At 46.3% G+C, this 13,610-nt stretch overlaps 1 protein-coding gene across 1 annotated transcript in view; it reads left to right on the forward strand.

Annotated features, from left to right (window-relative positions):
- The first annotated feature begins 1,153 nt into the window (after nucleotides 1–1,153).
- The window catches only part of ROR1 (ROR family WNT receptor 1), a 401,611-nt gene continuing 389,154 nt past the window's right edge, over nucleotides 1,154–13,610 (forward strand). The window contains exon 1 of the mRNA XM_086717192.1: nucleotides 1,154–1,718. Coding sequence (XP_086573318.1) covers nucleotides 1,628–1,718 — 91 coding nt within the window. The 5' untranslated portion in view covers nucleotides 1,154–1,627. The remainder of the gene's footprint in view (nucleotides 1,719–13,610) is intronic.

The following is a 13,610-nucleotide window of genomic DNA, read 5'->3' on the forward strand; positions in this document are numbered from 1 at the left end:
TAACGCTGAGTTCTTAGAGGTGATTCCTGCAGCAATAATAAGGACCACTGCCACTGACCGAGGCCTTGTTATATGCCAGGTACTGGCCAAGAACTTTTAGTCCTGTCATGGTAAAGAGACTGAGTCTTGGCTTGGCCACCTGTTGTTTGTGTGACTGCTGGCAATTCACGTACTCTTTTTTTTGCATTTCAATTTCTAAAACTGCAATATGGGGAAAATCTATGTAAAAGTGCACAGGGCTAGAAAAATTTGTAATGATTTTTTTTAAAGTGTCAATGGAAGATTTATGAGCAAATGCACACAAAGCGCTAGGCAAACAGGAAGTATTCAATAAGTGATTATCAATAGACTGGGCTTTTTGCTTCCTCTAAGGCAAGACTGACTGGTATTCCTATTGCTCTAGCATCCTCAGAGCCTAAAGCAGGGTCTGGAGCACAGCAGGTACTCACCACTTTATATGAACAAGGGGCCTCCTTATGCATCACAAAATTCATAACACTTAAGCAGGAGACACAAAATATACTGTTAGTAGGAGGTTTAATGACCCCTTTGGCCCATGGTAGAGCAGCTTAAGCCAAAGATACGGAAAACTTAAATAACATAAATGTAAAGAAGATCACATTGAGACGGTCACCCCTCTCCTCATTTTGAAGATAGAAAAAGACCTTTCAAGATGTCTTGGGACATTGACAAAAACTGACCACAGAGAAATCCTCAATAAATCTCCAAAAAGACGGAAGTACAGATGACATGGATTTCAATACAACAAAACCAGAAATTAAAGGCAAAATGGGAAAACATTTGACTTGGGTCAAAGAGGGAATCAAAAGGGAAACTGTGTGATACCATAAATGTTCTATTACCCAGGAGCACACAGCTAACTGGCAGAGCCCAGAGTGCTAGGATCTGGATCTCCTGAAGAAGCCATTCAGCCACGGACTGCTTTGCGAGTCGGGGCAAGTCTCCCTGAACCTCGGCTTCCCCCTCTGTCAAACGGCCTCGAGGGCCCCTCGGTCCCGCTGCGAGTTTGAGGCTCAGTGGGGGGAGGGGAGGTGGGTGCTCGGGAGGCGCGGGAGCCACAACGTTCTGGGAAGTCAGGGAGAGTGCGGGTGTTGAGAGGCGGCAGCAGAGGGCGCTGGGTCGCCGGCCTGGGCCCGCGTCTGCCATTGGTCCGGCTGGGGCGCTGGGCTGGAGAGTTGGTGGAAAGTGACAAGTTGAGGGAAGCTGAGAGCCAGAGAGCGAGCGCGCAGAGCGGGAGGAGCCGCAGCAGCCGCCACCAAGGGAGCCCCGGGACGGCAGCCCCCGGTCGCAGGGCGCGCTCTTCTCCGAGTCCGAGCTGGGGGCACTCGCCTTTCCGCTAGCGCGACACCCACAGCTCGGGACTGACCGGCCGGCGGAGGCGAGGCTGCAGCCGGAGGGCTGAGGAGGGACCGCGCGTACGGGGTCCAGAGGCGGCCGGGCGGAGCGAGGGAGCAGGTTAGAGGGACAAAGAACTTTGCAGACGCCCCCGGCATCCTGCGGGGAGAGCGGCCCGGACGAGGTGGCCGGGACCCCGGGCAGAGCCCGTGGATGTTCTGCGCGCGGCCTGGGAGCCGCCGCCGCCGCCGCCGCCGCCGCGAGAGGAGGAATGCACTGGCCGCGCCGCCGCGGGGCGCGCCCGCCGCTCCTGGCGCTGCTGGCCGCGCTGCTGCTGGCTGCGCGCGGGGCCGCTGCCCAAGGTAAGAGGCGCATCCGCCGGGTCCCGGGCCCGCCCGGCCCTCGGCGACCCCTCCAGTCCGCTGCCTGGCGCTGGGCAGCCGGGGAGCGCTGCGCCCGTCGGGGGGTGGGGCGGCCGGAGACCCGTCGGGGTGGGGGGGGGGGGTCTAGCAAACGCGACTCCGGGCGCCGGGGAGGCGGGCGAGGATTTGCCCGGGAGCCCCGCTGGGGTCCGGGGGTGCGCCCGGGGGCTTCCTCCTCGGCGCCCAGCAGCAGTTGCCAGCGCTGACAGGAAGCGTGGAGGGGTTGGGGGGCGTGGGGCGATGGGGGCACTTCCGTGCCGCTGGTCCCCCAGCTTCTGGCTGGACCCCTAAAGCGCCCTAACCCGTGTTCGGGCAAGTGTGTGGAGTCCCCAAGTAGCAGCCGTCCCGGAAGGCGCGGTCCAGGATAGAGTTTGTATTTTCAGTGGTGCCCAGAGAGCCCAGGCTGTCCGCAGACCGACCTAGACAAAAGCCCTTGCCTCCTGAGGCTCGGGCGGCCTCACTTATCCACGGGCCCCGGCTCTCCTGCCTCTGGAGGCTCCCAACGTGTGCGCTGCCGCCGTCGCCGCCACTTTGTGCAAAATGTGCTGTCAGAGGCGGCCTGCTGCTCCAGAGTGCTCCGAGCGTGCACGTGTGTGTGTGTGTGTGTGTGTGTGTGTGTTACACACAAGGGGGGAAAAGCCATCTAATGCATACTTGATTTTGGTAATCTCCAAAGACAATTGGAACAGTTAGAGAAAGACTCCACCGAAAGCCCGAGCGTCTTAGTTCGCTGCGGGAAGCTTGGATCCTCGCTGCGTCTGAGCCGGTACACAATGAGAGGGAAGAGCCCGGCTGTGCCTGTGGAGACAACCGATTCATTCTTTGGAGGTTGGAGGGGGAAAGTTGATTAAAGTCTCCGGGGTCTTGGGCCTCACTTTTAACATGCATCCCTTGAGGGGGTGCTGGAGTCCCTGAATTCTGCCCTCCCCCACTCCCAGGCCAAACCGGTGCAGATAAATAGGTTTCTGCTCTTTTATCACGCATCTTTCATTTTTAAGTTAGCGCTGTGCTTCGGAAAAGAAAAGGCTTTTAGGCTATTTAGCAGTTGAGGGGGAAAGATCTATTGACTACATAGACTACACATGGCCACGGAATTAGTTTTTACTAAAATCTAGCTCGTAATTTTCGTGGTGGGACACACACTCTGAAAGCAAGTTGTGTGTGAATTTTGATTTCTTAGAGATGAGTTCGGGGAAGTTAGAACTGCGTTTTCTGAGAAACATTCCGAAATTGATCCCGTACTGTGGTTGTGGTAATCTGGAGTCTCCTCGGGGGTAAATACAGCTCCTAATTGTAATTAAGATGTCCATCAGCAGGGAGTGCACCTTCCTGATGAAAAATCCTAATGAAATGTAAACAGCTTGGTCTCTGGGATGTTTGCTTCCTTTGGGGATGCCAAACATCTGGCCCCGTGCCACAACACCTGGATGAAAAAATAAAAACTGGGTCATGCTGCCTAAACAACAGAAACATCCTTCCCACGTCAAGTTGCCCAGCAAATTGAGATGGAGATAATCAGGGTGATTCTAGCTAAGGTAGGGCTTCTGGCGTGGGTCCTTGATTAATTTGGTTGTATCATCTCTTGACTTCTGTAACTTCGACATAACCTTTCAACAGTGGTTGCTCCAATATCATGGGGGTGGGGTGAGGGGGGGGAGGAGCGTACCTTTCTTTGGTCACCTGCCTTTAAATGAATGTCCATGCAATGATTTTGCTGAGTGTAAGACAGTCTTGTTATCAGCAGTCAGCCAAACTCTGTCTTGTTTAACTGTCTACAGGCTTAAAAAAAGAAAGAAAGAAAAAAGAGTATTGCCTTTTCCAAACTCTTCAATAGTGAGCTCAAATCTGTTATTATTGTCTTATTTGTCATCTTATAAATCCCTTTCCATGTTTGTGAATGCTTGATCTTTTCTCTGAGGACAAATCTTCCAGTGGAACTCAAATTTACTTTCTTGTCTGATCCAGGATTCTTAAGGTAACTGAACCAGTGGCTCAAGAGATCAGCTTAAGGGGAGATAGGTTTCAGTTACTTATTAAAAAGACGCTCGGTATTTCTCCCATCATTTTTCCATTTTGTTAGCCAGGAGGGCAAAACTTTGTATTTACTTTTGCTGGTCTATTCATTGTTGATCTCCTGGTCTACCTCCTACCTACCTAGAGCTCAACCTCTCTGGGAAGCTGAAGCCATTAATACTGTACCCAGAACTCAGGGCCTTAGGAACCCACCTGGGCCTTTCTCAGTATCCTGTGGATTCTGTGGTTTACTTCTTAGAGTCAGAGGGAGGTGGCCTGCTACTGTGTTTGCTGTCATTTCATAAACCTTCCAATGCCATTTTAATAGGTGTCTGTCCTGTCTACTTTTAGAATAGGAGTCTCTTGAGGGCAATAAGACTGTCAGCTTTCCTGGTGAAAACACTGAAAGCCAAGTCAGCCAGCCCAAATTTTATTGGAGATGCCTGAAAATCCCCCCTAGGGGAGTCACACAGAGGCCGGGTAGACAAAGGGTGTGGTGAAGCTGCCTCTGGCAGTGTGTTGGAAATATTTAATCCTCAGTATTGATTCAGCATACCTGGTAGGCTGTTTTGCTACTCTGATATTGGCACTATCTTTCTGATATTTACTTAGGAGTCTTCTTAAGAACTCAGCTTTGGTCTATATTTTCCTTTATCTATCTCCTGCATGATGAACATAGCCCTCAAATTAGACTTTAAAGTTTTTAAATGGTGTGTCACCTGCATCCATTAGTATCCATTTTGGCTGTGGTTTGATGGTGACTGCATACCCCATTTCAAATATTTTTTGAAAATTTTACGCAGCATCCTATGGGGAATGGAATGCTTTGTAGCCTGTATGTATGTTGATGTAAATGTATATCTATATATAAATGACATATGTGTACACATCTATATAGTAAGTGGCCCATAGATTCTTTTGTTGAATGAGTAGAGAATAACTTTTTTGGTTGCGTGTAAAATTGTGGTGGAATATTTGCTTTTCTTAATAAAAATGCAACACGCTTTCAAGGACTTCTCCTTTTCTTGCCCCATTTTTTGGTATGAATGGAGCATAATAGGACTTAACAGTAGGGCTTAATGGTTATGAGCACAGGCATTGAAATTTAACAGACATGGGTTTGGATCTTTTCTCCGCCATGGACTGGGATAGTCAATTAGTTTTTCAGAACCTTACCAGAGTGTTAAGAGATTTAAATGCAACCTGTGTCAGGTAGTGGAGAGGAGCACCCAACTGAGAGGGTCTTAACTTGGGGTATGTGAAACTGAGGATATGCAGACCCCCCAGAAATAGTATTCAAATTTTTATGTGCATTTTTGTGGCTGTATGTTTCTGGCTATAATCTGATAGCTGGAGAAAAAAACAAAACAAAACAAACCCGAACAAACTGCAATCCCCAAAAGATAGGAACTTTTGATTTGGAGTATTTGATGGCTGGGACAGTAAGTCCACCTCCGGGTAGGTTGCAAGGAGTTGAGGGTTGGTGGTGGGTCCTGGGCCTTAGCTTAGGTCTTCACAATTCATGGAGACTCTACCTCTCCTCCCTTTCCAGTTTCCCTCCCACCAGGCCGGCTGTTACTGGACTTGGGAGAAGCTGAAGAATGGTGCTAAGTCCTTTGACCTCACCTAAGTATATATTTCCCTGAATCCAAGCATGCTGAGATGCTTCTGTTTATATAATTTATTTAACAAACACTTGGATAATCCTTACAATGGCCACTCACCATTCTGAGCATTTTGCAAATATTAGCTCACTGAATCCTCACCACAAATCTATGAGGGAGATGGCATAATTAGCTCATTTTAATGTAGACACAGAAAGGATAAGTTACTTTCTTAAGGTCACATGGCTAGGAAATGGCATTGCTGGGTTTACAATCCCTGGTTTCATGCTCTTAAGTGCTGTCCTAGACAGTCTTTCCTGGTTTAAGTCTTTTTTTTTTTTTAATTTTTTAAATGTTTATTTATTTTTGAGAGAGAGAGAGAGAGAGAGAGAGAGAGAGAGAGCATGAGCAGGGGAGGGGCAGAGAGAGAGGGAGACCCAGAATCTGAAGCAGACTCCAGGTTCAGAGCTGTCAGCACAGGGCTCGAACTCATGAACCTTGAGATCATGACCTGAGCTGAAGTCAGACACTTAACCGACTGAGCCATCCAGGCATCCCTTCTGGTGTAAGTCTTAAAATTTACACTACATATGGGCCAAAGGTGCCATTTTCCCATGTTTTCTAAGAGCAATGGGATGTTTTCTTAGCTATATCTAGGGGTAATAAGAAATGATTGGAGACAGCCAATTTCAGTTTTTCTTTCTGTCCTGGAGGTCCTTGAGCCAGTCTTGCTGCAACTCAGACCGGAAGGGCCTTTGGAGGTCTGCACCTCTCATCAGGAGGAATTACATTGTTGTAACGAATTGGAACTTTGATGCGGCTTGACGTGTGTGTCTGGAAGTTCCTTCCAAACAGCCATGAGATATGTCTTGATAAAGTGCCTTTGTATTTGCATCTGGGTGTACGACTGGGTTGTAGGCTGAGCAGAGGTGATTTATTAAAGTACTCTTTAGTGGGAGAGCTGGCTTGCCAGCTTCAAGGTCCCCATGTAGACCAGACCCTGGCAAATCCAGCCCCAGTTGGGAAACACTCAGGTCTCTGAGGCCTCTTTCTCAAACAGAAGGGCCTCAACCTGGCCTTACCAATTCCCCTGGGGTGTGACAGGAGAGACTGTTCTGTAGACACACGAAGAGAAAGCAATAGTCTTCTGTGACTCTGAGAAAGTTCTCTGGAGTTGAGGGGGAGGGGATGGCAGGGGGTGGGGTAGGGTGGGGTGGGGAAAACTCTTCGAAATCCTTAACTAAATGCAGCTGCTTGTTACACGGAGCCTGACTTGCATGCCAGGAATATCTAAAAAGCTAACGAATACAAAATAAAAATAAACAGCAGTAAAAAGGCTCTCTCTTTGTTGCAGTAAGCTCGGTTGGGGTTTTCAGTTTGTTTAGGAATGGGATAATTGTGGCATCCACTTTATTTTGGTAAGGCAGTGAAACGTGGATTGATGTTATGTCACTGGGATGCTCCCACCACCTGAACTTTTTCGTTCACACCCGCCCCCCTCAGAGTGCCCAGGCATGGACATCCACCAGCCGGAGTTTCCAACTGTTGCCCCTGAGTGAATTACACTGGAAGAGGGCAGATAATTTAATGGGATAATCTTGGCAGGGCCAGCAAATTTCACACCCCATCTCTCACTAATAGAAAGGCAGTAGAAGGCTACAACATCCTCAGATGAAAAGGTTGTATAAAAAGGCTCTGCTTAACAGTAACTGTCTGTCTATAAATAAGGTTCTGTAGAGTTTTGATCCAAAAGCTGTTATTAAATACTGATAAGCCAAGCCTCATAATGTTTGGCCTCCCTACATTTCCTTTTTTTTTTCCTTCTCTCCATAGAACCATAGATTTTTTTTTTTTAAGAGGGGGAAGAGACCTCAAAAGACCAACCAGTTCAAGCTGGTTATTTTCTCCAGTATTTCTAGATAGAAAGGACCTTCGTTTACAGCCATTTAAAAGAGGTAATGTGGAATGACAGAAATGGAATGAGATTTGGATTCTGATAGAGTAGGGTCTGAACTGGGGCTTTGCTGATTCCTGGCTGTGTGACCTTAGACAAAGTTCTTTGCACTTTTGAGCCTCAGTTTCCTTGTCGGCAAAATGGAGAGTTTTTGGATTTTTGTGGGGTTTTTGTGGGAATGTAAGGGAATAACAAACATAAAATACCTAACACAGTGCCGTGGGCTTAGTAAACACACAGTGTGTTAGCTGCTATCATTGTCAGAGGTTTGCTGGGGAAATCAGAAAATTTGGCTCCCAAACAATGGTCATTATGCTGTAAGATATGAACCAAGACTCAGAGAGCAGCTGTTTTTACCATACTTTAAGATGCTTGAGTGTTTCATTTTAGAGGGAGCTTATAGACACTCTAGAACTGAGCAGTACCCAGGTCAGTGCTGGGGACCCAGATGGGAGATTCCACAGTGCAGTTTTGCAAGCCTTAAAACAAAGGCTTTTTTCAACAGCGAGCTCTTTGGGGAAGAGCAACCCCTCCCTGGTGCTTGGTGTAATTCCAGAATCCTGCAATGGGGACTGTTACATTTCAGGGACCTCCACTTGTAATCTGACCGTTTTTAGCTCCAATATCCAAATAATCTTGCTGAGCACAACTTAAAAGAGAAGGATAATGGCCGGAGGAAAGAATCCTGAGGTGCTCTGTTAGCCATTTAAAATTTCTGAGTACAAAAAAAAAAAAAAAGTTCACATTACCCAAATAGAGAATAATGAAGTGTGGGAAGGGGGAGGGGAGATAAAAAGAACTTCTAAAGACCAAGGCAAGGGTTGTGTTTTTTATTTTTATTTTTCAACAGTAAAGTTTGTCATTCAATGCATTTCAACTAACATTTATTATTATATTTATTTTGTGCAAATGTGGTGTTGGTGTCCAGGTACAAAACATTACCCTTGCCCTCAAGGGTAATGGAGGAGGGAAATTCTTACTTTTTTTTTTTTTTTTTTAATTTTTTTTTTTCAACGTTTATTTATTTTTGGGACAGAGACAGACAGAGCATGAACGGGGGAGGGGCAGAGAGAGAGGGAGACACAGAATCGGAAACAGGCTCCAGGCTCTGAGCCATCAGCCCAGAGCCTGATGCGGGGCTCGAACTCACGGATCGCGAGATCGTGACCTGGCTGAAGTCGGACGCTTAACCGACTGCGCCACCCAGGCGCCCCATGGGAAATTCTTACTTTTTGAAGAACCTACTATGTGCCAGGCGTAGTTCTTTATAGATGTTAGGTTTCTATGTCCCAGCAGCCCTTTGTGGCTGGACTTCTGACCCCATCTTACAGATAAGGAAATTAGTATATGTGCTACTGAAGCAAGCACTACAGATTAGAAAATTAAATCTTAGGTGGTATCTTGGTGAATCTCACACAAACTATTAAGTTGGGACATGGCACTTGAGCCTAGACATTTGATGTAGGTCTTTTGACTCTCAAGTGTGTGCTGTTTCCACTATCCTTGAAGTATAATTGTGGAGACAGGATAAAGAAATATATACCTCCGTATGCCAATCTAGCTCTCCCCCAAGTGAATTACAGGAAAGGGGTGTGGAAAAAGTGCTATGGGAACACAGGGTTAGAAGACATCAGTTCTCACTCAGGAAATTGTGGGGAGAACTTTAGCATCCTTCACAGGCTTATTATGAGAATACAAGGAGATAATGTATGGAAAATGCTTAGCACCTTGCCGCACACATAGTGCTCAGTGATAGTTCTGTAGTTAGGTGGCCAGAGAGAGGTTCTTCCATGACTTATCTGCCTCAGAAGCCTGTGCTCTTAATTTTTCCACTGCAGTCCTTTTCAACAGGCATGTGGTTGGAAGAGTAAGTGGCTGTGTAGTCCCTAAATGGAAAGGACGACACTAAGACCATTTCTCTGGTATCTTCCTCACCTGCCCTAATCCAGATTTTTGGACTCTCCTCTGCTTTGGGTAGAGAAGGGGGTTTGTACAGGTTTGAATTTGGAAACAATCACAATGCCTAATCATAAACTGTGACACTCCTGGAACTCTGGGTGGGATCCCCATTCATTCATTGATCATACATTTTCTATGCACTTACTGTGAGTCAAATATTTTGGTAGTCACTAGGGATATAAACGTGAATAAGGCTAGGTCCTTGCCTTGGAGGATTTTTGAAATGGCAGATTTCTGGAAGGGATTGCCAGCTGATCAGAAAATCTGTTTCCATCTCTTCTTGGTGACTTGGTTAGACTACACTTCCCAGTTTCCTTGCAGTTAAGTGAGGCCATGTGACTAAATATTAGTCAATGGAATGAGATTGGAAGCAATGAATGTCAGTTACAAGTGACACCTAATAGCTTGTCCCATAAAAAACTTCCCCGGGGCAGGATTGCTATGATCCTGAACGTGGTAACCCTAGAAGTCATGTGTTGAAAATACGGCAAGGTAGAAACATCCTGAAACCCTCCCTTTATCACTGCACCATGGAAGGCACCTGTTGGTCCATATTCGTTTAGGTTTTATGTGAGCAAGAAAGAAACTTCTATCGTAGTAAGGGCTGAGATTTCAGTTTATCGGTTACAGCTGCTAGTGTTACCTTAACTAACATTGTTTATATAACTGACAGTGTATATATAGGTCCCTATCTATCTCTCCACCCAGCAGTGCAGCAGTCAGGACCAGCATTTTTAGAGAGTATATAATAGGAAATTTCAGAGTGCATTATGTTAACAAAATGAGTATTGCTTTAGGAAACTTTAGCTTCAGTTCTGCTTATGCTGATCTGGGTTATTATTGGGCCCCCATGCTCAAAAGTTTGGAAGCCACTGGTCTAGTAGAGGCAGACAAGTCAACAGCCCTCTACAGTGGAGTGCGGTGGGTATGACAGTGGTGGTCAAGTCCCTGTGCTATGGAGACTGAGTTAAGGAAGTGCCTAGAAAGCAGAGATGGCAAAAAGGGTTCATTTTTCCAGTCAGTTGGTATTGGCTGCCTGTGGTGCAGTGTTGAGAAGGATTCTAAGGTTTCTCCAGGATCTCTGGGAGGGTATACTGGGATCTGACAGTAGCATTTGCCATGGGCTTGGGGAGGAGGAGGAGTAGAGGTGCAGACCTAGCTAGCATCTGACCACTTCACATGGAGTCTGAGCTCCTTCCAGTGAATTAAACCCCTTCCCAAATTATTTATGGCACACATACGGTGTCTCTAGCACCATGCTAAGCACTGTGGGGAATTTAGAAGCACTCTGACTAGCCCTTGGAGAGTTTACCTTTTAGGGGCATTAAAATAGGCACTTGTGAAATAATTATACACCCAGTGAGTACAGAGTTGGCAATTATAGATGCAGAATGCCGAGGAGGAAGAGGTCTTTCAAGGAGGAAGTGGGATATGAAGTGAACCTTGAAGGATGGGGAGGATTATGATGGGGACAGGAGGAGAGGAGCCAAACTTTCTGTAGCTGCCCTACTCTCCATGGACTTGCCCAGGCTGTCTTGAGTTCTTCAACTGGGCCTCCACCCTGGAACGGGGCTAGGTTTCATGGGATGGGAGAGTAATGGAGAAAAAAGAGGGCTTTGAGTGGTGCCTGGTATGTTTTTTTGCATACTAAGGAGGGCTCATGGTGGGGGGGGGGCAGCGGGGGGAAGCAGGGTTTTACTGGGAGCAAGAGAACTTATCTTTCTCTCCAAAAGGGTACCCCAAAGAGTACTCTTAAAATGCAGTCCATTTCAGGACTGCTTGTCAAAGGTAACTTACGTCTGCTGCAACGATTTTGTTTTGTAGTGCAAGCTACTAAATGCCAGTGCACATTTTGCTTGCTTGATGAAAATCATAATAGTATAGTAATGATTAACACATCAAGCCTCCTGTCTGCCAAGAACCATTTTAAGTTCCTTAGGTATTTTAACTCCCATAGTCTTCAGGGAACCCTATGAGGTAGGCGTCAGTTATTATCCCCATTTTCCAGATAAGAAAACTGAGGTACAGAGAAGGTTAGTGACTCACTCTAGATCACACAGCAAGTTAAGTGAGAGAAGCAGAATTTGAACCTAGTTGTTCTGAGTCCAGGGCTTTGTCCTTGACCATTATGCCAGACTGCAGCTCAGTATTTTTTTTCAAATCTGTCTGATGATTCAAATTGTCTGTAAGATTCCAGCCAAATAGCTGAGTCAAAATAATTATAAATACTCCATTGGTATAGAGTTTTGCAGCTTACAAAATTATTTCATGTGTAATATTACCATTAATTTTCCAAATAATCCAATAAAACAGGATTTCTTTCTTTCTCTTTCTCTCTTCCTTTTAAAATTAGGCATGTGAGGGGGCGCCTGGGTGGCTCAGTCGGTTAAGCGACCGACTCCTGATTTCGGCTCAGGTCATGATCTCACTGTTTATGAGTTGGAGCCCCACACAGGGCTCTGTGCTGACAGCTCAGTCTAGAGCCTGCTTCAGATTCTGTGTCTCCCTCTCTCTCAGCCCCTCCCCTGCACACACTCTGTCTCCCTCTCTCTCAAAAATAAATAAACATTAAAAAAATAAAATAAAATAAAATTAGGCATGTGAGGTTGGTGGCTCACCTAAAGTCATCGTAGCTAGGGAAACCTGCCTGAAACCCAGCCTCTTTGACTCCAGGCTCATAGTGCTTTCTGCTCTAAAAGACTACCTGTGTTTGGAATTTGTGATTCTAAGATGCTGATATATGTCTGTTTTCACTGTACTTTCACCAGCAAATGAATTTGCCTGATTCTCCTCAAATCAGCATTTTTTTTCCCCCCCAGAAATAGTTGTAAGACACTTGTAGATGGGACCTGGAGCTGTGACTCCTGTAACCTAAGGAAATCCACTTTCTAATAGACGGAGAGAATTTACCTAAAAACAAGGAGTTTCCCAAGTGGTTGTTGCTTTTTCTGCAGGTGGAAGAGCCGTTGATGTGAAAGGGCTTTGGCATCAGGAGGTCTTGGTGTCAAAGTCAGGTCACTGCTTTTCTGTCAGCAAATTACTTTACCTCTCGGAGACTCCCTTTCCTCACCTGTAAAATGGGAGGCATAATGGTGCTTACCTTGACAGGGTTGGGAGAGGTACTGTGGGCAGTGCTTGTACAGCACCTGGGTCGTGTTCAATGTGTGCAGCCTACTCCTGTGAATTAAATGGATGCCTGCAAGAGGGTACTTCCTCCTCTGAGCTTTTCCCAGAATGTGATGGGGCAAAATTGCCGAACTTCAGCACCTTGTTGGCCCTTATTTTATGATATAATCATCTCTGGTGCAGACCTTCCAACACTAGGAACTTTTGGGTTATAATTATATTAATATTTGTCAAGGATATGACTTTCTTATGGTCTGTGAAGATTGAACACCCTAAGGTAAAAACAGATCCTGCTGCCTGAAATCCTAGATTTCCTTGAAGGACTCCTGTCTGTTCTTCGTGGGAAATTGACCCCATTTCCTGGTGGGTTTAAGCGGACATCAAAGCAATTTATTCTACTTTTTCTCCATAAGAGAGATGATATCCTCATCTCTTGGATTTCGTTCTGACTTGGGTATTTAATAGTTGTTCCATAATTTTCATACTCCCTGCAAAGTATTGGTTGTTTTTTTTCTCCCCACCCGAACTTTTGGTGTGATGAAAGTTAGCCCATCCGCTGGAGTAATTAACTTAGTGCTTAACTTAGTGGTGGCTGTTTACCTGCTCCCTCCAGAGAATTGTGTGTTGTATAGGAATTTCCAGCCCCCAAATGTTGCCTGTTGGAGAGTAGCTATGTAGACTGCTGACAACAAGAAGCAGCACTTTCTGATGTTGTTCTTAATCTACTGCTGGGTTACCCTTTTCCTCTCTATGTGGCTCACGGCCCTCTGCCCACTCATAAAGGGCATTCCTCTTGCCCACTTTGCAAGGGAGGAACTGAGCTGAGCATGCCCTTTGTCCCACCCAATTTGTCAGTGAGTCACTGCATTGTACTGTGCAAGCTCCTGCAAGAAGTAGCTGGTAAAGGGGCAGTGAGAGTCCAGCATTTAGCACTCATTTCTTTCCTTCTTCAAGATGTAGTATTAGGTGTGGGGAGGAAAGCATTCCTCCCTTACACTGGCTTTCACTTTTTTTTTTTCTGAGAGAGAGAGCGTGGGGGGGGGGGTGGACAGAGAGAGAGAGAGAGAGAGAGAGAGAGAGAGAGAGAGAGGCAGAGGACCCAAAGTGGGCTCCAAGCTGTCAGCACAGAGCCCCATGTGGGGCTCGAACTCACAAACCATGAGATTATGACCTGAG

The sequence above is a fragment of the Puma concolor genome, chromosome C1, assembly GCF_028749965.1.
Source record: "Puma concolor isolate L17-30 chromosome C1, mPumCon1.1.hap2, whole genome shotgun sequence".
NCBI lineage: Eukaryota > Metazoa > Chordata > Mammalia > Carnivora > Felidae > Puma > Puma concolor.